We start from the raw sequence: 25,086 nt of genomic DNA on the forward strand, positions 1-25,086 counted from the left end.
AGAGTCATTTTCCACTGGCTGTCCACTGGTCGCAAAAACAATGCTTAATAGGCAGTTTAACTTCTTCAATTCAACAATTATTGGGTTAAAATCCACATATAGCCTACATTTGTGAACAGCCATCCACAACAACCACAATCCGTAAGGCACAACCAGCTAAATGAGAGAGCAGCAGTGTGATTCACATCAATGCCCTATATAGATATCAATAAGTGATATCCGTTTCGACCATAGGCTACATCACTGCTGTCGTCTTTACCCCCAAGTGTTTATTCAAGTTGGATAATCTTTGGATACTAACAGCGGTTGCACAATTGGAAGACATACCTTGGACTGAAGCCTACAAAAACCTTTTCCTGTTATTTTCCCTCAAACCATAAAACGCATTTGGTGTGTCATCATAGTGGTCTCTGACTTGTGGTCAGATTTGCTCAGGCTGAACAAACATACTTTTTGCAATACTGATTTGGATTTTATTGAGAAAAAAGAAAGGTGTCAAAGAATTTCTACGCAAACATCCTTTTTTAATTTAAAACTAATCCTAGAAGTAATCATCTATTTTTCAAAAGTATCTGTAATCTGATTACAATATTTTTACTGGTAACGTAATGGATTACAGTTCGTTTTTGTGTAATCGTTTACATATAACCGATTACATGTAATCTGTTACTCCCCAATCCTGCCAGCAAGTAGAATTCCCATTCAGAATTCCCACCTGGTAGTCCAAGATGCTGAATCCCAGTCCACTCTCTCCCTTCTCCAGCTCGATGTCCTGTATTTCCGTCTCCCACATGGCCAAAGGAGCTCCCAGACTCTCCTCCGTCACATTTTCCCTTGTTGCCGCCCCCTCGGAACCTCCGGGTACCAGGAAACTGCTGAGGTCTCCCTGTATCTACAGACATATACCCTCGATATCATCCCTGCGCACGCATTCCTGACTCACTCCGAGCCCATAGGCTCCTAGTTCTCCGCTAGTTTCATTTTGTACGTTTTTTGGCAGCACATCAAAGGGAATCTTTGGATGCTATGCAGCAGAAGTGCTGTATGTTGTGTTTTTTACCTGAACTCATGCAGCTGAAGAGCTGAGGAGATATCCCTCAAAAATCCTCTGAAAGCAGGTTTCCTTTGAAGGTTAGCTTTGTGTAGCTCCCTGGCTACTATCTCTTGTATCCCATGCATTGTCAAATGATCTGAGGTATTACTTTAGATGGATTGGTATTAATGAACGGTCAGAGTCCTTCCTAATCCTAAATCTTAATCCTTTATTGTTAGCAGTCTGGAGGCCCGGCAGAGCATTGGACAGACTGTGCTAAAATAATGAGGGTGGATGAGTCAAGTAGGAGGACTTAATGATGTTCATTCCCAATTATATTAGCCATTCAGTATCAAGGGGTGGGGGGAAACACTGTTTACTGTGAGCTACTGTATGTCCAGCAGCCACCATTTTATGAAGGGCTTTCTGGCTTTCATTCCGTTTTTAATAACTTCCTGAACAATTAATTTTCTGAAATGACTGAATTATATGGTTGAAAACAAAGTTGTCCCCAACCATGCATGTTAGATTGCATTATGTGGAGGCTCGTAATTAATGACTATGCAATGCAATGACTATAATAGTAACTCAAAAACTGACCGTTTAAAAAATATGAACCAATGGTGATGTCAATAGCATATACTATACATGGATATAGTACACGTTTTGTGCATCAGTGTAGGGAAATTACCTTAATTTTAGGTTCGGTGGAAAATTCATCCAACCCTGTTTGGCCAGAATCCCTGTCACTCTGAAGGAGAGGGGCGGACCTAGAGCAGGCCATGTAGACACAGACAGGAAGCTCCTTCAGAATCCTCACCACTTCCTTGTGGGTCTCACCAATCAGGGATATTCCATTGACCTGAATGGAGAGGGGTGGACGCACACATCCAATGGTCAACACTCATATTGAGTCAGGCTGGGATTCATACCTTGACAACAAAGTCAAGTCAAGGTATTGGAGTGGCCATCACAAAGCCTTGACCACAATCCTATAGAAAATTTGTGGGCAGAACTGAAAAAGCGTGTGGGAGCAAGGAGGCCTACAAACCTGACTCAGTTACACCAGCTCTTTCTGGAGGAATAAGCCAAAATTCACCAAACTTATTGTGGGAAGCTTGTGGAAGGCTACCCGAAATGTTTGACACAAGTTAAACAATTTAAAGGCAATGCTACCAAATACTAATTGAGTGTATGTAAACTTCTGACCCACTGGGAATATGATGAAAGAAATAAAAGCTGAAATAAATCATTCTCTCTACTATTATTCTGACATGTCACATTCTTAAAATAAAGTGGTGATCCTAACTGACCTAAGACAGCGAATTTGTACTAGGATTAAATGTCAGGAATTGTGAAAAACTGCGTTTAAATGTATTTGGCTAAGGTGTAAGTAAACTTCTGACTTCAACTGTATGTCACTCCCGTTGGTTCCTTCCCCAGGCATCATTGTTTCTGTTTCAGTTTCCTGTCTGTGTGTTGTTCGTGTTTCTTGTTTTATTCATTTGTTTATTAAATGATTCACTCCCTGAACTTGCTTCCCGACTCCCAGCGCACATCGTTACAGCAGTAAGTAAGTTCCAGGCTAACTGTTGTTCACCAGGGGTGTATTCATTTTGCCGATTCAATATGCTATTGGCGGTGTCCTTTACCTCGAGCAGTTCATCCCCACTGATGAGTTTCCCACAGCGGCCCACTGGCCCCTCGGGCAGGACAGAGCGGATGTAGTGGTGCCCGTTGTTGGCCTCCAGACTGATGCCCAGACCACTGCTCTCACTGAACTTCTCCACCTGGGCAATCTGGCACAACAGGTGGATACAACTCAGTTGGCATGAAAATAAAAAAATAAAATCACGCTTTCACACATTTTATTCAATTTTCCTTTCACAGTCAGCATTACATTTACATAGTGTGGCAATATGGTTGGCGAGTTTTTTTTCTGACCAATGTTTTGACATTTTCCATTGATGACAAATACAACAGTGTTTTTATTCTGCAAACAGTCCATGTCCATCCATAAAATGCCAAAAGAATGTGTATAAAACAGGAAAAAATAGAACTACAGTATGTATCATTAAGTGGAGACAAACTGGGCTTGGGTGAATGTTTTTTCTGTTTACTAACCACTACTTTGTTGCTGGGGCCGAGCGTCTCCTGCCACTTCTCCATCAGCTCCAACTCTTCATCCTCTGTTAGCTTTGCTTCTTAAAAACAGCAATATAATATGGACTTAAATAGAATATGAAGGTAAAATTACATGTGTCCCACATGATTACAACGAAATTACTCATACTGTTATCTTAGCTCCTTAAAACACAGAAATATAATACTAACCTAATTAAAACGTAACTATGAAACCAACAGACAGTCGCACGCCAAGACAGTTGTGAAGAGGGCACGACAAAACCTATTCCCCCTCAGGAGACTGAAAAAATCTGGCATGGATCCTCAGATCCTCAAAAGGTTCTACAGCTGCACCATCGAGAGCATACTGACTGGTTGCATCACTGCCTGGTATGGCAACTGCTTGGCCTCCGACCGCAAGGCACTACAGAGTGTAGTGCGAACGGCCCAGTACATCACTGGGGCCAAGCTTCCTGCCATCCAGGACCTCTATACCAGGCGGTGTCAGAGGAAGGCCCTAAAAATTGTCAACGACTCCAGCCACCCTAGTCATAGATTGTTCTCTCTGCTACCGCACGGCAAGCGGTACCGGAGCACCAAGTCTAGGTCCAAGAGGCATTTAAACAGCTTCTACCCCAAAGCCATTAGTCTCCTGAACATCTAATCAAATGGCAACCCAGACTATTTGCATTGCCCCACCTCCTCTTTTACACCACTGCTACTCTGTTGTTATCATCTATGCATAGTCACTTTAATAACTCTACCTACATGTACATATTACCTCAACGAACCAGTGCCCCCGCACATTGACTCTGTACCGGTACCCCCCTGTGTATAGTCTCACTATTGTTATTTTACTGCTGCTCTCTAATTACTTGTTACTTTTATTTCTTATCCGTATTTTTTAAACTGCATTGTTGGTTAGGGGCTTGTAAGTAAGCATTTCACTGTCAGGTTTACACCTGTTGTATTTGGCGCTTGTGACTAATAAAATTTGATTACAGTACATTCAGCCAACTGCTACGTCCCATCTAATTCCGACTAAATGACACACAGCAAGCGGTAGGCTACAGTTAGACAACTCCAAACGCACTACTTGAAAGAGTACTTTAAGAATCACTTCAAAGGCATCGTTCATCTGCACTTTTATGCAATAAAAACAACATACAGACCCTTATTCTCTACATGCACAGTCTATAGTCCATCTGTAGACGCTCAACAAACTATCAGCAGAAGATAAAAAACGTTTCAACAACATTCTGTTGAATTACAATAGGAAAAACATCTATAGACATTCATTGATAGTTTGTTGAGCATCTACAGATGGACTATCCGAATAAAGGGCTACTGAAAATCTCTTGAAATACACAGTAGCCTAAAACCAGTCATCGCGACAGTAGCATATTTTAAAACAGATTGCAATCCATTATCTCTACCACTGTACTTAGTAACGGATCCCAGATAACAGGGGGGTGGATTGACTTACCGTCTCTGGTGTTCTTAGTTAACTGATCCTTCACAGTGGAGACATCCGATTCCCCACTCAATGCCTGGTACTGTTTCTCACCTGCACCGGAGTACACAATACAAACAAGTTAATACACACATACACACACAACACACTTGTAGAGCTCTTGGTTAAGTCATCTAGCTCCTAGTCCGAAACATGATGGCTATGATGTCATGGGTTGTGCATTGTGTCTTGTATGGTTAATATACACATACACACACACACACACACACACTCACAGACACACATCGCAGAAACATGTGTAGAAGTCTGCTTTAGTTCCTCCTGGTTCCGGCTTTGAACATGCTGGCTATGTCGTTACGGGTTGTGTTATTATTGGCAGTATGCGTGAGTCTGCCTGTGTGTGTGTGTGTGTGTGTGTGTGTGTGTGTGTGTGTGTGTGTGTGTGTGTGTGTGTGTGTGTGTGTGTGTGTGTGTGTGTGTGCGTGTGCATGCACGTGTGTGTGTATGCGTTGTAATGCATTTTCCTACGCCTAAGGTTCTTATGACACTGGCCCAATTACAGGCTAAATGAGTTCAGGGTTTCCAAAGCAGGGCGGAGGGCGCTGCCTTCTAAATCTGGAGCTGTGGTTGTGGTGAGAGGGTTTAAGTAGAAGTCCCTTTCCCATCCTAACACAGATGGAGGCCATTCAAGTAGGGCATTGTTGTGGTATGTGTACTGTCGTCAAGTGGGCACAGCCCTGCAGCGTCACCAGGGATGTGATCAGGGGTTGTATGTATCAAGCTTCTCAGAATATATGCGTAAGGATCTGGTCTTCCCTGTCCATGTAACCTTAATCATTGTCATCTAAAAGGCAAAACTGATCCTAAATCAGCACTCTGAGACACTTGATGCATACGGCACCAGGACTACATCGAAATCAGGTAAATCTGGATTTTGTCTAGGGTATAGGTCCATTTCAATAATGTATGAATGAAGGATAATGTCAGAGTACGATCTCCTGTGCCCTTGAGAAAGGCACTTAACCCTAATTGCTCCTGTAAGTCACTCTGGATAAGAGCGTCTGCTTAATGACTAACATGTAAATGTATATGGAATAAAAATGTGTTTTGCTTGACTATAGACTACTGTTATAGGAGGTATTTGTGACTGCTAATCAAAGATGCAGTTGCGATGGTCAGGATCATTAGGGCACGCCACGGAAAACATTTAAAGCACTTTGTGAATGTTTTTTTTTTTAATTGGACAAATCCAGGTAGTCTAGAGCTGACCCCATTTAGTCGACTGGTCGATTGTTTGGTCGACCGAGATCTCTTTAATCGAGCAGTCAGTCGCAAAAAAAAATGTTTCTTCATGGTGTACAAGACACCTGTCTGATTCGCGCCTGTCTGAGTGGACAAATCCATTGTGGAGGACATGGGGATGGCACAGTCCATCACTCTAAGACATGCTACTGAAATTGTATTTGGTTATACTGTGTAAGAACAATGGCGCAACATTAATACAAATAATATTAGTTTAAAACAAATGCGCTTTCTTCGGCATTGGACAGCGGTTGCTGTCCGCAGTTCTGAAACATCAGTGCGCTGTTGAATTGGCGCCTTTTCCTAGACCATGTTGCTATGTGCATAATAGCAAAGTTAACCAGCATATTGATGTTGAGAACGATAAGAAATAAGACAGATTCTGCTTCTGTTCCCTGTTTGAGTGTTTGGTTAATAGCCTACTGATTTTGTGAGCTCCAAGCCTCATGCAACCACAACATGACGGAATAAAGTAATTTCCCAAATTGTGCTGTTTTTAACATTTGCTATGCTGTAATAAAGTCTTTACACTTTTTGGTTTGTTAGAAAAGCCTCAGAAATGGCTGTAATTATGTTGCAGCTTCAGCATCACAGACTGTGTGATAAACACTATTGATGTTCTGTGGTGGTTGCTGCAGCTGGGAGGAGAGCTGTAAAAAAATATATAAATAACACAGCGCACACAGCGTAGCGAGTCTGAGCCGGGCCCAGCACAATCCAATCAATTTTGGTCGGACTCCATCTAAAGTAATTTGTGTGTCTTCATTATTTCATCAAACAGCGTGCTTAAAGCATCAGACAAGCTCAGTGCATATAGCTGATTTTTGATTTTATTAAAACACATAAGGTGTGTCTATATATGGAAAAATACACATTTACAAATTTTGACCAATTAATTGGTCGAAAGAACAGACAACTCTTGGTCGACCAAGATTTTTTGGGGTCGGGGACAGCACTAAGGCAGTCTCTCCCTGTTTCAGTCCATTTTCTTCCATTCTGTGCCTAATGAACACGGCCCACGCCCTTCGTCCACTGGTACCTTGAGCGGTGGTGTCCACAACATCTGTTCTCTCCAGTGTGGGGTCTTGGCCCCCTGGGGTTGGTGGAAGTACGATCACACTGGGCACCACAGCGGGTGGGATGTCCTCTGGACGGAAGCCACTTCTGACCAGCTTCAGGTGAACCGTCTGGCCCGTGTGTCTCAGCACCTCCACGGCCTGCTGGTTGGTGTAGCCCTGGATATTCATCCCGTCCACCTGCAGGCGGCGATCATTCATGTAAAGATTATTGATACATCATAGAGTTGGATAGAGGGCTCTTCTTTACATCTTTGCCATTATGGCTTCTGTGCCAGCATGGTCATTGTCATTGAGGGCTTTGTCCATGCTAAAACAGACCTTGTGCCACATGAGCTATCTATCCAAGTCAATAGGACAGCACACAAACAGGCAGGCAAGCACACAGACACGTACACACCCATACACACAGGCTGCCACACAGGCAGACACACAGGCAGACACACACCCATACACACAGGCAGACACACAGGCAGACACACATAAATGATCGCGCCCAACAGACAAACATACATCACAAAAAGAAAACAAATCATGATTGAAGATTTTCTCATGCTTCAAATCACGGTGTAACACAGAAAGGGTATTGCAATCATTGTAATTGCTCAATTTAGCATGATGATTGGAACAGCGTCTCAATACCCATTCAAGAAACAACACTTAAAATAATAGCTCTCCACTGAAGCTAAATTATTCAAATGTGGGGCCTTACTCTCCCCACATTATCTAAATCAGTGGTTCCCAAACTTTTTATAGTCCCGTACCCCTTCAAACATTCAACCTCCAGCTGCATACGTCCTCTAGCACCAAGGTCAGCGCACTCTCAAATGTTGTTTTTTGCCATCATTGTAAGCCTGCCACACACATACTATATGATACATTTATTAAACACAAGAATGAGTGTGAGTTTTTGTCACAACCCGGCTTGTGGGAAGTGACAAAGAGCTCTTATAGGACCAGGGCACAAATAATAATATAATGATAATCAATAATTTTGCTCTTTATTTAACCATCTTACATATAAAACCTTATTTGTTCCTCGAAAATGGTGAATAAATTCCCGCGAGAGAGTAACGGTTAATGTGATTGGATGTTAATTATTTGACTAGGTTACCTGTATTTGACATTGTGTTGTTATTTCGACTGAACAATAGATGGTTTAATTACATTTTTGGCAGTGAAACGAGGCTACTCAGGCGAGAAAAAAAACGACCAAATGTATAACCCCGTTGGAAAATACAAATGGACTGTTTGAAAATGTGATTTTTTGGTGAATCACATTTTTATTTGGCGTACACCCGACGGCATTGCGCGTACCCCAGTTTTGGAATACCCGATCTAAATAAATAAAGCTCCAAATGATCCAAAATGAGAGATACCCCTGCACACTTTATTTTATACTTTGGAATGGAATTTAAATGTGCATTTCATATTATTCAAAAAGTTGAGGATTGTGGCCTGGGGTGGTTTAGCGGTTAGGGCTGCTGCCTTCAGCACACAGAAACGGTGTTGGCATAGGTTTGAATCCTGCCTACTGCACAACCTCTTTCCCCACTGTCAACTTCTCTCTCTCTATATGTTCAATAAAGTCAGAACTGTAGCTGTTCAATAAAGTCAGAACTCTCTCTCTATCTGTTCAATAAAGTCAGAAATCTCTCTGTCTGTTCAATAAAGTCTGAAAGGTCCGTAAACATATATAAAATAGACACTTACTGCTATGATCTGGTCCCCAACATGGATGCGGCCATCTTGCTCTACTGCACTGTCTTTAGTTATACTTTTCACAAAAATACCAGAGGGCTCTGAAAATAGACACAATGACAATGTGTGGATAACATTCATAAAACAAGCAGAATCATTTATACAGTACAAGAGACATCCTTTAACTGAATCTGCAGTAAATAAAACAAAAGTTTATTAAACAGCACTGCCAAATCTTACCGGAATTTTTGTCTCCCACATAGCCGGCGATAGTGATTCCCAGACCTTGGGCGTTCTTGGTAAGCCCGACGTCGAACGATTCAGCCTCCTCTTCCTCATAGTCCTGTGAAGAGACAGAGGAAGAGTGAGTCAGCTTCTACATTCTACAAAATGGCCTACAGAGAGCACAGTAGTGAGTCGTGGGGGCCAATTGTTACCAATTTACCAACAAGCATTCCTCACCTATGTATCATCACTGTCAGCCAGATGAGTTGTTATTTATTTGATGAATCAAGCAACAAGGTTATGGAGACTGAACATACTGTCTAGTTTGGGAGAGTGAGTCATGGAACTCATTCCTATGTTGATAAGGGTAAAGGCTATTATTGCTTCATAACGGACAGCAAATTCCAGTTCTAAGCCTTTTGGAAAATGGTGACTTCTGAGTCCCAGATGATGTAACGTGAAATGATTATACTCACTGGATCCCTGAGACGAAGAGAGATGGAGGAAAAAAGAGACAGAACCATGGGCCCTCTACGGTGGACAGCTGTGTCATATGTAAATATACTATTTTAATTCAACTAACCTAATAAAACCACCCCAATCCTCCCCCTTCCCACCCACCCAACCAGCGACCCACCCACACCTCTGCTGTACAGAGAACATGTGCATGTCCTACCTGTTGCTCTGTGACAGTGGGCAACGCCATTGGGACGGTGGAGGTCTCCTCTGGAGGGCCTCTGGTGATGACCAGCTTCACTCTGTTACCACACTGCCTCAGGACCTGGACCAATCACAATACAATTGATATCAGCACTACACATTAAACAGTGTGCTTGTCGCTGAGGGCTATACTGGAAAGAACTATAGACAAATTAGGACAACGGGGATACAATTTAGACGTTTTTGTCAAGTCTCAGACAAGTCTCATTATCAGTAGTCAATTCAATACAAGACTGAAACCAGTCTTAGTACCTGAGCCACCTGCTCACTGCCCATGCCATAAAGGTCAGTGTCCCCAATCGTGAGGATGTGGTCCCCACTGTGCAGACGCCCATCCTAAGGACAAAGTACAGTAGGAAAGTCATTGGTTATTACTAGTAGGTATGTCTTCCAAAAACCAAGCTTTCTGCTTTCACATCCTCTAAATACCAATGTGTGGTGCATCCATGACATTTAAGTCACCTGATCAGCAATGCCTCCAGGCAGGATGGTTTTGACAATGACACCGGTGTTCTTTCCTCCCACAATGCCAAAGCCCAGGCCTGTCCCGTCGTTGACCAGCTCAATGGTCTCCACATGATTCCAGTGGGCCTAAGGAGGGACACAGAGAGTGAGGGTCAGCTATGGACCTCAAAACATTAATTCCAGGATGCATACTATATATAGGGTGTAACCCTCAGGGCAAAAGAGAGGTTGGCCGCAAGGAGAACAACAAGGACTAATGAATAGGAAATGAAGCAACATCATTCCAGAAACCACCTGCAAGGATGTAAAGAAAACTACCCAGAACAGGGTTCAATGGAGATACACTCTTTAGTCCCTTTGCTCTACTAGGAACTAAAATGAACAAGTTAAAGAGATTCTCCGGTACTTTTGTATACTTTTTAGCCAGTAGTTCTGAACGTAGCGCTCACGACCTAAAAGTGGTCCCCGAAAATTGCGTACTACGTCACATATGTGCAGATTTGTGCACCACGTCATTGCCCTCTCTCTCTCGCTCTGCTGTGTGTGCATCATGTGCCTCTTGCTAGCTGTCACTCAAGTGGCGAGAAGCTGAAGCTCATTGGTTGAACTCAAATTGCTAAGGGGATGGCCCAAACGTGGGAAAATGAAGGGGAAATGGCGCAGCAGAGCTTCCAGAAACACATTTCGTTTGAGGTAAGACAGTAATTTTGCTCATAGATTATGCATGTATGAACTACACATTGACACATCCAGCCCCCCCAAAAAATGTAGTAGTCGACAAAGCATGTCTAAGTAAGTGCTCAAAGACAGAATTTGAATATTGTGGTGTGTGTTCCCCAGTGAGCTAACATGATACAACTGTCTGTTTATGAGGGGTGGATTTGTTTCTGTTTGTTCCTCATCACACTAGAGTGGTCATGCATGACACTAGCTTCCCTGTGAATGTGGGACACCATAGTGTGTGTGTGTGTGTGTGTGTGTGTGTGTACACAATGTGAATGTGTTCATGTTTGTTCATATGTACAGAATGTGAGTGTGTTCATTTTTGTGTGTGTATGTGCTAGTGTGTTTATGTATGTGTATGCTTCCACAGGCCTCTGTGTGTGCATTCTCCTCACCGCGCTGGAGTGGGCAGACATGGTGCTGGCAGCGGAGGGTGTGCGAGACACCACGGGGCTGGCCAGCTGAGGGATGGGTCCTCTGGCCACGGTAAGCTGCACACGCTCAGAGGCTCTCTGCAGGATGCCTATGGCCTGCTGGTGGGTCACGGTCTGGTCCAGGGGCTGACCGTTTATGGCCAAGATCTGGTCTGTCTCCTTCAGATTCCCATCGCTGTGGGAACAGAATGATTCTGATTGATTTGTTTATTATTTATATTGGTAAACTGCATTGAGATAAAACATGTCTTTTGTGAGAGAAACTTATAATGTATTCTGGTCAAACATAGTTCATGAGGATGTGGCCTCAGTGTAACAAAGTCCATTCTTGAATAGTTGATTGTCAACAGCTGATTATCTGACGGGCAAGAAAGTATTAGAACTGTGAATAATAATCTCACTGTATAAAAAAGACGCAGGTCGAAAAAGACATGGGTCAGTAGTCCCCAACTATGGTTTTGGGGAGATACTAACATATTAGATAATCAACTGTTGACCTAGTGGCCAAAACTGGGGGAAAAAACTGGGAAAAAACGGGGTTTCTGGTTATAATGACATCATTTCAACCAGATCTATTCGCCGGGGATGACCCTTATTAACTTTCCCATACCAGTGGGCCACGCTCCCGGGCTGGATCTCCTGGACGAAGATGCCCAGCTCCCCGCGGTTCTCACTCCTCAGACCAACCACGCTGAAGCCTAGGCCCCCAGACAGCGGCTTCACCAGCTCCATGTGTGTCACGTAGCGCCCCTAGACACAAACACACGGGCACACACACTCAGCATTAGCACTCCCCTTACCCCCTCTCACAACAGCATCAAATACATACTCTCTCCTCTGAAGTCTATTTGAAGTCACTCAAGAGTGTGTAGTGTAGCGTGCACTTGTCTTGGAATGTCTTTGAATATTTAGCTAGCTTGACTGTGAGTGTAACCAGCCTTGCTTGTGATTATCAAGAGATATTTCTGGAGATATTTCTACAGAAATAGTACCAACTGCCAGCATTTGTGCAAAAGTCAAGTCAGATTAGGAACAAAAACTTTATAACGAAATATGTGCCTCTTAATAATTGCAGCCTCAAAAAAATATACAGTGCTGTGAAAAAGTATTTGCCTCTACTTTAGCATATATATTTGATACTGAATGTTATCAGATCTTCAACCAAAACCTAATATTAGATAAAAGGAACCTGAGTGAACAAATAATACAACAAATACATACTTATTTCATTTATTTCATGAACAAAGTTATACAACACCCAATGCCCCTGTGTGAAAAATGAATTGGTTGTGCCACCTTTAGCTGCAATGACTGCAACTAAACACTTCCTGTAGTTGTTGATCAGTCTCTCAAGTTGCTGTGGAGGAATTTTGGCCCACTCTTCCATGCAGAACTGCTGTAACTCAGCGACATTTGTGGGTTTTCAAGCATGAACTGATAGTTTCAAGTCCTGCCACAATATCTCAATTGGGATTAGGTCTGGACTAGACAATTCCACATTTTTTATTTTCAGACATTTTCACGTAGACTTGATTGTGTGTTTTGGATCATTGTCTTGCTGCATGACCCAGCTGCACTTAAGCTTCAGCTCACAGACGGATGGCCTGACATTCTCCTGTAGTATTCTCTGATATAGGTCCTGGACGACTTGTCGTCCAAAAAGTTAGACTTTTGAATCATCTGCATACAACATTCTTCCATGAGTCTTGATGATCATTCAGGTGCTTCCAGGTGCTTTTTGGAAAACTTGAGTGAACTTTTTGGATGACAAGTGTCCCATTATGCCTGGTGAAAAACAAACACTACATTCCACAGTAAGAACCTCATACCAACAATCAAGCATGGTGGTCGTAGTGTGATGGTTTGGGATGCTTTGCTGCCTCAGGACCTGGACGACTTGCCTTAAAAGAAGGAACCATGCATGAATTCTGCTCTCTATCAGAGAATTCTACAGGAGAATGTCAGGCCATCCGTCTGTGAGCTGAAGCTGAAGCGCAGCTGGATTATGCAGCAAAACAATGATCAAAACACACAATAAAGTCTACAGGAAAATGTCTAAAAAGCAACAAAATTGAAGTTTTGGAGCGGTTATGCTAGGCTAAATACACTACACGACTTTTAAAATCTTAACATCTTGGACATGCTCACATTTTCCGGTTTCCTTATCCCAAATCTTTCATTCCGTCCATCCTCAGCCCCAGGATGTGGGTGCTCACATTACACATTTATTCCCTAGTTGATCCTGCCCTGCGTTGGTTATCGTAGGGAAAAAAATGCCGACATGCAAACAGCGAGCTGGTTTATAAGTGTGCACATTATTATGTGCAGAAACATTTTAAAAAAGAGTCTGAGGCACAGAATATGGACCCACAAATGGTTTGGCAGACCAATACAATATGGATTTATATTCTACAGAGGGAATTGGAGGTGAAAACTTTTAATATTAAAAAGGAAGCTGCATTCTCTCCACAGCTCCACCAATCTGTCTTCCATTACCTCGGTCCACACGTGGCATGTTGGGTCGTCACTAGTTACCACATCCACAAAGTCATAATTATGGCTAAACCCTACCTATTTCTAAAATGTATCTTCTTAAAATCTGATTTCAAATCTAACCTTAACCACACTGCAAACCTTGTGCCTAACCTTAAATGAAATCAAGTTATCATCGATTTGTACGATATAGCCAATTTTGATTCTGTGGCTGTGGCAACTAGTGACAACCTGCGTGTTGTTGTTGTTTTTCTCTTCTCCATCATTGTTTTGGTCTCACATGCTGAGTGCTCACTGGCTTTTGGCAGTAGTCCTTGTCCAATCGCGTCGTAGGACTGCTAATACTACAAGACGCAAAACCAAAATGTCAGAAAATTATCTGGACCTCCGACAGGAGTCTGGAGAACGGTACAGTGCATCCTTGACCCACTCAAACTACGCGAGTCCCGACATACTGATCCTAGCCCAAGCTCATAGGATTTCCTTCCCTTCATGAAAATTCGTCTGGGATTGCAAATTTGTGGCGAAATCGTGTAGTGTATGCCCAGCATTACAGCATTGGGTCAGTAACTGAAAACTTGCTGGTTCGAATACCAGAGCGGACAAGGTGAAAAATCTGTCGATGTGCCCTTGAGCAAGCCACTTAACCCTAATTTGCTCCAGGGGCACCGTCCTACTAATACAACGCAATTCACCGCACCTATCTGGTGTATGTGACAATAAAACACATTTTTTGGTTTTCTTTACCTGAGCCATGGAGCGAATGATGTGCTCAAACTCCTCAGGAGACGGCTTCCCATTGATCTGTGTACCAGTGGAGGATTCTGGGTAGGCAAGATGGCTGCCATTGGCATGGGCTGTTGTGTAGCATTCACTCAGGTCACCACCAAATGTTGTGACACCACCCTGAAACCATTCATGGAAATACAGTCAACAAGGGATGCATTCAAGACCGCAGGGTTTTGCAACATTTTGATATAGGCAATCTTGAACTGTGTAAATTCTGTAAACTGTGTAAATTCTGTATGAAAAACATCAGCTGCTAAAAACTGTGGCTGTAATAGTTTGAATTTGTGGCAGTTGTTTGATTATCACACACTGTAACCAAGTGGCAGTAGGAATTATACATCTAGCCAGAAACAGACTTAATCCACAAAATTACAGTTCTATTTTGGGATATAACAACTAGGGTTGCAAAGGGTTGGAAACTTTCCGGTAAATGTCCGGAATTTTTTCATAGGAAGTTAAGCCCTGGAATTTGGGGAATTTTGCTTAAATTCATTTTTTTTTAAAGTTAGCTTATAACAGTGAACCTTTTTTGTGGGATACACATAAGGCAATTCTAGGTCTTGTGGCATATTTAGGTTAAACTATCCCCAATTCAATGGAATTGTAACCCTCTGCATGCACAGTGCATTCTTCCATCACATGTGCAGTGCACTCTTCCATCACATGTACAGCTGATTCTCAAAATCTTGCACACTAATGAGATGCTATTGAGCCCACACTCCTACACTGTCTGAGCCAATGGCTAAATGCTTTCTGGTAAGTTTTGATTACAATACTGGGTGGGGTGAATATTGTATATGACATACATGATTTTTTGTTAACTAGTAAATAGTAGCCAAGAGCAAAGTGTGTTTAAATCATTTCTAACTTGTTAACAATTTCTTCTAGGTAGTTTTTGCTACCATGTGGGTTTTAGCTTGCTTGAGCCTTCTAACTGAGGAGTGTTAATTCACCTGTTTTCATACATGTTTCATTTGAAAACATTTATCTTAGAAAGGAGTTGTTTAATCCAACTGCTTAACTATTTATCTGTACATGGAATTGTATTTTGACTTTATTTTCTTTCTAATCTTTACAGGAAAATGCCATGGGCACTATCTGATGTGTGGAGCCATTTCACTGCAGCTAACATAGAAGGAAAAGCTGTGTACATTTGCAAATACTGTGCTAAATCATATGTGAAGAATGCAACAAAGATTCAGAATCATCTGGCCAAGTGAATAAAGTTCCCTCAGCGCTCACAACAAGCAACCTCTGACAAAAGTCCCTCTACTTCTATTCGAGGTGAAAATTATGAATCAGACACCTTATCGATAGCAACAGCTCATGGTTCTCCTGGAATCAGAAGTTTTTGTTGACTCAATGGAGGAGCGTAGTCAGAGAAATGCTGATGAATGTCTTGCTCGAGTTATGTATGCAACTGGTTCACCTCTGATGCTCACAGGCAATATGTATTGGAAGAGATTTCTGAATGTTCTTCACCCAGCATACACCCCTCCAACCAGACATGCTTTATCTACTAATTTGCTGGATGCAGAGTTCAACAGAGTTCAAGTGAAGGTCAAGCAAATCATAGAGAAAGCAGACTGTATTGCAATCATCTCTGATGGGTGGTTGCATGTTCGTGGGCAAGGAATAATTAACTACATCATCTCCACCCCTCAACCAGTATTCTACAAGAGCACAGACACAAGGGACAACAGACACACCGGTCTCTACATTGCAAATGAGCTGAACGCAGTCATCAATGACCTTGGACCACAGAAGGTATTTGCACTGGTGACAGACAATGCTGCGAACATGAAGGCTGCTTGGTCTAAAGTGGAGAAGTCCTACCCTCACATCACACCCATGGCTGTTCTGCTCATGCATTGAATCTGCTCCTCAAGGACATCATGGCACTGAAAACAATGGATACACTCTACAAGAGAGGCAAGGGAATGGTTAGGTATGTGAAGGGTCATCAAGTTATAGCAGCAATCTACCTCACCAAGCAAAGTGAGAAGAATAAGAGCACCACATTGAAGCTGCCCAGCAACACCCATTGGGGTGGTGTTGTCATCATGTTTGACAGTCTCCTGGAGGGGAAGGAGTCTCTCCAAGAAAGTCTGACCCAAGTCTCTCCCCATCAAGAGGATCCTCTCGGATTATGTATTTTGGGAGAGAGTGGTAAGCAGCCTGAAACTCCTGAAACCTATAGCAGTAGCCATTGCACGGATTGAGGGAGACAATGCCATCCTGTCTGATGTTCAGACTCTGCTTGCAAGAAAGAGAAGAAATCCATACTGCCCTGCCCACTGCTCCAAGCAGAGGAAACTGCAGTTCTGAAATACATCAAAAAGCGTGAAGACTTCTGCCTGAAGCCCATACACGCCGCAGCGTACATGTTGGACCCCAAGTATGCTGGCAAGAGCATCCTGTCTGGTGCAGAGATCAACAAGGCCTATGGTATCAACACTACCATGTCTCGCCACCTTGGCCTGGATTAGGGAAAGGTTCTTGGCAGTCTGGTGAAGTACACTTCCAAGCAAGGGCTTTGGGATGGAGATGCAATATGGCAGTCGTGCCAACATATCTCATCAGCCACCTGGTGGAAGGGACTTTGTGGATCTGAGGCTCTTTCCCGTTGCCTCCATCATCCTCCAAATCCTGCCAACATCAGCCGCCTCAGAGCGCAACTGGTCCTTGTTTGGGAACACACACGCAACAGGCTGACCAATACAAGGGTTGAAAATTTGGTGGTCATCCGGGCAAATTTAAGGCCTTTTGAGCCATCCTCAACAAGGTTGGAAAGTGACAGTGAAGATGAGGCCTCAGAGTCTGATGTTCAAGAGGTGGACATTGAGGAGGTCCAGGGAGAAGTTTCTAGACTATCATTTTACAGATGTATGTTGAAAAGGTTTTTGGGAGATGTGATGGATCATTGGGGATCATTCAATAATCCCTTTCTTTTGTTGTTCAGTGAAATCATCCCATGTGAAGAGTCAACTCATTTAATTAAAGTTCAATTCGTAACTAAATTGTTTTTTTATTTCTATTGGAAGGATTTAATAATTTGCAATTATGTCTGCTTATGAAATGAAGGTAAAAGGTTTATGTTTCTGTCTCCATATGATAGGGTAAATATATACAATGCCAAAAAACATCTACATTTAAATGGCATTAATATTAATTTGCATATTTCTCAGTTAATTCCCATATATTCCCGTTAATTCCAATATATTTCCAATAGTTCCCACGGAAAGTTTCCACCTCTGAATATTCCCCAAAATGTGCAACCATAATATCAACACAAACCATGTTTACATGTCACATTCTGTTACATGCTTTGCATTGAGTAGAACTAATATACAAAATATCCTAAATGAGGCTACACAAGCTGATCCAATCAAGTTCTAACCAAAAACCTGCCATCACTGCTGTTAAAATAAACACAGGCTAATTTTGTGAATTCCCTAAATCTAACTAAGTCTAGGAGCCTAGGAGCGTCAGAGGCGGCCAGCGCGTTACCCAACCATGATTAACTGGATCTATAGTAGTCTAATCCTTCAGGGATAATAGCTTTTTAGCTGATCCAACAATGACACTGCTTCCAATGCAATATTTCCATCATAGCCATCTGGATGCCTTGATATGCTATTCGTTAAAGGGGCTGCAACCACTGTGTTTCTGTGACTAATGGATTATATGAATTAGACACTGTGTAAAACCCTATTTTTGAATATCATTTGCTTGTTGGCTCTAATGTTTGCTCATGATAAGTTTGAATGTGATCCACAAGGACTAGCGATGTATAGCTAACACTTCATAAGCACTTTGTTTGAAATATAGCATCCTCAGTTGCCCTTTTGAACTTGTGCTTAGTATACTGAAGAAGCATTGTTGACACACTAGCTGACATATCATGCAGCCAGTAACCTATATAGTGAGGTTTTAGCCTTTGTAAACAGAAAAACCCTGTAGTCTAGGCTAAGTTAGCATAGCGCCCAAGTTGCTGTCCCATTTACAAGCTATGTTAGCCAGCTGAGCTAAGAGGATTAAAGTTCCAGTTTGGTTCTTGCACATTTAAGAAATTGTTTCTGCCCCACTTGACACGGTGGCGGCCTCTCTCTTCTGCGAGCAGGCCCTGTCGCCATAGCGACACCGACAGTTCTAGGCCCTACTGGCTGGAGCACACAGACTGTATGTGGGTTTAGGTTTTGACTGACACCAAAAACACTAACTGCGTCTTTCCTGCAAATTGGTTTTGCCCAATGTAGCCGGAAACGTCTCTTTGTATCGCAAGCACTCAGCTTAATCTCTGTTCCCCTAATTTGAATTTAAATGATTTAATGTTTTTTTATGTTGTTTTCTGTGATTCGCTTTATCTATAAACATAGACTCCATTGCACATTTATTTTATCTTGAAAACATTAGGGTGGAAGAGCAGTAGATTAGCATGCCACATAAACACCGTAAACCATGCTATACTGTGCGGATTGGGTTGTTACATTGTGCATAAGAATGTGACACTGCTGAAATAAACTATAAAGCACCAGCACACCAAAAAATGTCTGCAAAGATTTTATAATCTGAATTCCTTCAGGGGTGAAAAAAATACAGGCTCTAGCAGCATCTTTGCCTCCCACTGCATAGCTCACATACTTTCTCCCTCTGTCTCAAGCACTTACCCGGGCCCATTCGCATACATCCACAGTGACCTAACAAGAGCTCTTTCTTGGGTAAAAAAAAATGCTCCATTTCTCATGGGTCCTGGATAAGTCAAGGAGGCCTTTTGGCTTTGGCTGGCTGTGTCTGCTTATATAACCTTATTAAAAGTGCCCAGATGAACTCTGACTGCAATATGCCCACAGTAATACATGATTTGAGAGAGAAAAAAAGCTATGTCTGTCTGGAGGCAAGCCAAAACAGAGAATAATTTGATTTGGATTCAATGCAGACTAAATCAAGACTGAAATAAGTAGTAGTATTTTCCTTCATTCTAACTCCTAGACATAATAATACTGTTGCAGCAAAGACCATACTTGGTCAAACCTGAACTTAAAATTGCACATTTTTTAAGCTAGTGAATAGGCAGTGAATTATTTGCAAAAAGACAAGCTGGGTCTGCTGCTATGCCATTAACACATGTATCTACAATGTGGACTAAAACTTAAAGACCGGTTAGGGAGTTGAAACAAGAGACGGGATGAGGTTAAGTCTGTTTACTTTATTGCGTCATGTTTATGACCCCCTGTAGGTGTTAGAATGACAGCTACCCTAACCACCATTCTTAAAGGGATAGTTCACCCAAATTACAAAAACAAAACCAAAGCAAGTCATATGTCATTTTGTAATTTGGGTGAACCCTTAAACCCATATCCATATCCACAGCTTGGATAAAACAGCCCAGTTGACATTTAAATTGACTCGCCACTCCCGACAAGCCAAGTTTAGGTTTCCTGACATTAAACCAGAAAATTAAGATCTATATTTTATATTGTTCATCAAAGTTACTTAACTGATCCTGAGTGATCCTGCTTTGTGAACTTAGTGATCCTATTTCGCAACCCCCAAGAGAGACCTGGTCTTACCCACCTGGTCTTTGAGGAGCTGGACAGACTTCTGCAGGGCCAGAATCTGGTGGAACAGGGGGCTCTGGAGCACCGACTTGAGCAGGCTTAGCTTCTCCTCGGTGGGGACCTCCCCCCGCTCCTTCAGCTTGGCCTGGAGACGCTCCACTGCCTGCAAGGCACGCTGGGTATCTGCAAAGCATCGCATAGTTCAGTGACAGCATGGGGCGGCAGCCATGTGGAGAAAAGGGGAAGAGAGAGGCGGCAGGGGGATAACTATCAGTATGAACAGGCAGGCTGATCACAAGTGTTTTTAAATTGTTTATAAGTTGAGTATAGTTAGATAGGACGTTTCATGCCCCCTTCAGCTTCTCTAAAACATTCTGTGAGTTTAATCCAAGTGTTCCTAACTCGTTGTCAGTGTTTATTCCGGTTTTATTGCTGAGAATGTGAAGTCCATGGCAGACTTCTAACATTTTCATCTTTATCTGAGTAACCCATGCTCCCGTTAACACACAGCACCAAACATGCTTGCTAATGTGAGAAGCACTATGCGAATGACTCATGGGAGAGAAGAGAGAGAGAGAGAGAGAGAGAGAGAGAGAGAGAGAGAGAGAGAGAGAGAGAAATAAATCACACGTCAACCATCCGAGGCTTAGCTAAGGTTGACCGCTGTTCAACAGAGTTTAGAATATGAGAATCATGTAGCTATGAGCGTTGCTTTATATCACCTTTACTCCACACACACAGACGCAAAGCTCTCCCTCGCCCTCCATTTGGCAAATCTGACCATAACACTATCTTCCTGATTCCTGCTTACAAGCAAAAACTCAAACAGGAAGTATCAGTGACGCGCTCAATATGGAAGTGGTCCAAGGAAGCTGATGCTAAACTACAGAACTGTTTCACTAGCACAGACTGGAATATGTTCCGGGACTCATCCGATGGCATTGAGGTGTTTACCACATCAGTCACCAGCTTCATTAATAAGTACATTAACAACGTTGTCCCCACAGTGACCGTATGTACATATCCCAACCAGAAGACATGGATTACAGGCAACATCCGCACTGGCTGCATTACTGCTTGGTATGGCAACTACTTGACATCCGACCGCAAGGTGCTACAGAGGGTAGTACGTATAGCCCTAGATGGCAGGGCCTAGCTCCCTGCCATCCAGGACCTCTATACCAGCCGGGCTCAGAGGAAGGCCCTAAAAATTGTCAGACTCCAGCCACCCAATTCATAGACTGTTCTCTCTGCTACCGCACAGCAAGCGGTACTGATGCACCAAGTCTGGAACCAACAGGACCCTGAACAGCTTCTACACCAACAGGACCCTGAACAGCTTCTACACCAACAGGACCCTGAACAACTTCTACACCCTAGCCATAAGACCTGGACAATCTGCATTGACCCTTTTTGCACTAACATTTTTTACTCATCACATACGCTGCTGCTACTGTTTACTATCTGTGACTTTATTCCTAGTTATATGTACATATCTACATCATTGTACCCCTGCATGTTACCCCTTGTATATAGTCAAGTTATCATTACTCATTATGTATCTATTATTGCATTTATTATTACGTGTTTTACTTTTCTATTATTTCTTTATTTTCTTTCTCTCTGCCCTGTTGGGAAGGGCCTGTAAGTAAGCATTTTACTGTTAGTCCACACCTGTTGTTTACGAAGCATGTGACAAATATAAATTGACTGGATTTGAAATTTGATTTGATTTGCACCGGAAGAAAGAAAAACCACAACAATGATTAACAATGATTCGCTGTTAGCTTTGGCTTGGCAGAGAGACTCACAGACCCGGAATGGGCAACCAGAGAAAAAAGGCCCTCCACAGTTTGCTTGCTGGACTCTGCATAAGCTCCACAATCAAAGAACTCAAGCCTACTCGCCTCTCTTGCTTCTCTTGCCTCCTCATAGCAGCCTGTTAGCCGAGGATGGGTTTGATGTCCTCTGGTACAGGAGGACGGGCCAATTTCAGAGGACCGCGGACTGTGACTAACACCTAATAGGGCGTGCACAAGTTCCAAAGCACTGTTCATTCTGAGAGCTAGCCTACAGATGTAGAACCTTAATTTGTTCACTCTTTTGTTGCTCAGAATATTTCTGCACCGCAGGTCAAATTCAGAACCTACACATGTACCTCACTGAGCAGAAACAGTAAACAAACCAAAAATACAGGAGTCTCGAAAGACACATTTCTCTGTTAACAGTTTGTACCCTTTGGATTCTCCTCATACTCTGAGTTTGTAAGTGACATAGGGGGATTTTACAATAACAGAGGCCAAGTCAGGATTATTTCTGTTTGGATGGGAGATGGAGAGTTAGGGAGTAACATATTATCTAAATACATAATAACATCAATCAAATTCACTCTCTTCATCAAAACATTACAGTACCACCTCTCGCTCTTTTCATCTGGTGAGACCTTGCACATAACCGACAACATTAGTAATCAACACTTTTCTAACTTTGACATATGACAAATTCACTGATCACTTACCCATTGTCTCAATCATGTCTTTTATTCCCGGTAGATGCGATAGCTGCCCATCAACCAGAGAGTGTTGTCAAGGCCTGCAAAATACCCATATCTGTGTTACACACCCTCCAAATGAATATTACATCAACATAAAAACATGACGAGTGTTGCTGCAATGCTACTTTTATCACATAAGCTACTTACTTATTCAACGTTTATATCCAAGTACACTCAGGCTAGTGTTTTCATTCTGACTGCCAGTAGACCTTTAAAATATCTCAGCAGCCCACTCTGAATTTTCATTAATTCAGATGACATTATATAAAGTACCCGTTTTTACCTGGAGTATTTTTTTACTTCTTCAGAGGAGAGCTGCTACACTACTTACTTACTGACTTTATTGTCCCCATGGGGAAATTGTGTTGCAGTGTCATGTGCACGTTTAAAGTGGCGTTTAAATACAAAACAAAATTGACAATACAACTTTCATAATAGTTACATACCAATAAAACATTAAAAAAAAAATAAGACTAGCCTGCTGGCCTTACTGAGTCGATAGGAACATTAGCCCGAAGAGCTGCTACACTACAATAATCAGGGTCTTTACTAGGCATATGTAGTTTGTTGGGGACTTTGTATTTGTATCTGCCAATTGCCATTCCTGGGGCCTTAATTGACATGTCACCGTCAAGCATCTGTGTGGCCTTAGAAAATCCATTTACTATACATGTATGGCCTATAACAGGCAGGTGTTCTGCTTCTATGCTCAGTAACCTAACCAATAGGCATATATCACTTCTCAGTTACTGTAAATCAAGTATTCATTAACACATCCAGAAATACATGATTTGTGTTACCATACCAAGCACAGGAATGATAACTTTTAAAACTGACAGTTTAAGTGATGGAGATGAAGTCAATGTTCTGACAGATGTTTCATTTTATATTGGGACAATTTTTATACATCAAGATACAATAATGTACAAATCCTGGAAGATTAATATTGCATATTCATGGCCTACAGTAAATCGTCTCACCAAATGCTCTGTAGTTGTAACTTAGTCATACCCACTCCAGCCATAGGCTATGCAAGGACATAGCTAGATTTTTTCCCCTTTAATTGCATTCATCCATTATCAATAAGAAGCGGTATGAGGGATGATCTTAATTTTTTGTTGGCACCTTATTTCATTTGTTTAAATCCCATATTAGCCTAATAATGAACGTTAGGCGCAGGTGTATATGCTGAATAGCCTTTTCGAATGTCATCATCAGTAGGCTTCACAACAGGAAATGTCAATACACTTTTTTTTTTTTACAGACAATAGCATTTTTTTGTCTCCCAATATAAAAACTAATTTGAAACCAAAATGAAAACAACTTCAAGTTTCATGAAGGGCCTTTGGACAAACAAATAGCATAGCCCTAGCCGAGACGCGCGAATGGATAACGGTTTCTCGATGTATGTTTTGCAAGCCATAGCCCATACTCATAATCATAAACCCGATATAACATAGTTTTCGTTCTTCGCTCACTCAAGACATATTTTTTCAAACTTAAATGTGTTTGTATACGTGTCTGTTTATGAATTTAAATTGTATTATTTTGAAGCTAGTCTCGGCTACTGAGAAGGCAAGGAACACAATCCGCTTTTCTCAACTCCTCCTTCTTCTCCATCTCTTCTTCGGGACACTGAATCAACAGGTTTCCGATGTTATCAGAGAAAACAGAAAAGTTGGATAATGTTGTGACAACGATCGAAACTACCCAAAGTGCTTGAAACATTCTCACCAAACTATAAACGTATAATATCATAGGCTGTGTAAAATAATACAGATACCGTCGAAACATTTACTGAGCCAGCGGCTGAGAATGTAGCCTTTACAATAGCAACATGTTGCTCACAAATCCGAACTCGGAATTCAGTTTTACATTTGTATCCAAAACAATTAGCCTAGCCTATTAACTTGTATCTAGTAAAATTGATTGAAATTCGTGTTTTAGGGACGAAGGAAACTTACATAGGCGTTGACCCTTGTCTGGCGGCTGACATAGGACGTATATTGCCTGTCCCGTTGTTCTTCGGCTAACTGCGCATAGACAGAGTTTAAAGATGGGGCGTACTTGTAACTCGATCTTCTACATACATTTGCAGCAATAGCGGCACGGAGAGTTGAGCTTGAGACAGTCTATGGTAGAGATGGCCGAGGTTTATTGGGAGATCACAAGCGCCGCTTGGTGGATACTGTGACAACTAGGACTAAAGTGCAGCCTGCTGTACTACAGGTAATCTCATGTATTGCACTCAGACTAGTTTATTTTACTCCTGCTACATTAGGTTACACTCAGAAAGAAGAGGCAGTTGCAGTGTGTTCGGTGTGGTGCATATGTTGGATTTATCGAATGTATGGTCAAACTGTATGCATAGATGGCTTGACAGAAATGGGAGCAGAATGTGAATATTGAACT

At 42.1% G+C, this 25,086-nt stretch overlaps 1 protein-coding gene across 7 annotated transcripts in view; it reads right to left on the bottom strand.

The window, feature by feature from the left end:
- Positions 1-24,846, bottom strand: part of LOC106608788 (multiple PDZ domain protein) — a 64,103-nt gene extending 39,257 nt beyond the window's left edge. For 2 of the 7 annotated variants that reach the window (XM_014206937.2, XM_045721684.1), the window contains exons 1-17: positions 24,639-24,846; positions 22,639-22,712; positions 20,137-20,303; positions 14,518-14,676; positions 11,888-12,027; positions 11,239-11,452; positions 10,118-10,246; positions 9,908-9,991; positions 9,612-9,716; positions 8,951-9,053; positions 8,723-8,811; positions 6,973-7,189; positions 4,644-4,724; positions 3,158-3,237; positions 2,686-2,832; positions 1,725-1,895; positions 716-892 (exon numbers count right to left, since the gene is read on the bottom strand). In XM_014206937.2, the coding sequence (XP_014062412.1) occupies positions 716-892; positions 1,725-1,895; positions 2,686-2,832; positions 3,158-3,237; positions 4,644-4,724; positions 6,973-7,189; positions 8,723-8,811; positions 8,951-9,053; positions 9,612-9,716; positions 9,908-9,991; positions 10,118-10,246; positions 11,239-11,452; positions 11,888-12,027; positions 14,518-14,676; positions 20,137-20,303; positions 22,639-22,654 (2,079 nt within the window). In that variant the 5' untranslated portion in view covers positions 22,655-22,712; positions 24,639-24,846. The remainder of the gene's footprint in view (positions 1-715; positions 893-1,724; positions 1,896-2,685; positions 2,833-3,157; positions 3,238-4,643; positions 4,725-6,972; positions 7,190-8,722; positions 8,812-8,950; positions 9,054-9,611; positions 9,717-9,907; positions 9,992-10,117; positions 10,247-11,238; positions 11,453-11,887; positions 12,028-14,517; positions 14,677-20,136; positions 20,304-22,638; positions 22,713-24,638) is intronic. The other 5 variants (XM_014206933.2, XM_014206932.2, XM_014206936.2 and 2 more) reach the window with 3 other exon arrangements.
- Positions 24,847-25,086: the final 240 nt, after the last annotated feature.

This window comes from Salmo salar, chromosome ssa07, assembly GCF_905237065.1.
Source record: "Salmo salar chromosome ssa07, Ssal_v3.1, whole genome shotgun sequence".
Classification (NCBI taxonomy): Eukaryota; Metazoa; Chordata; class Actinopteri; order Salmoniformes; family Salmonidae; genus Salmo; species Salmo salar.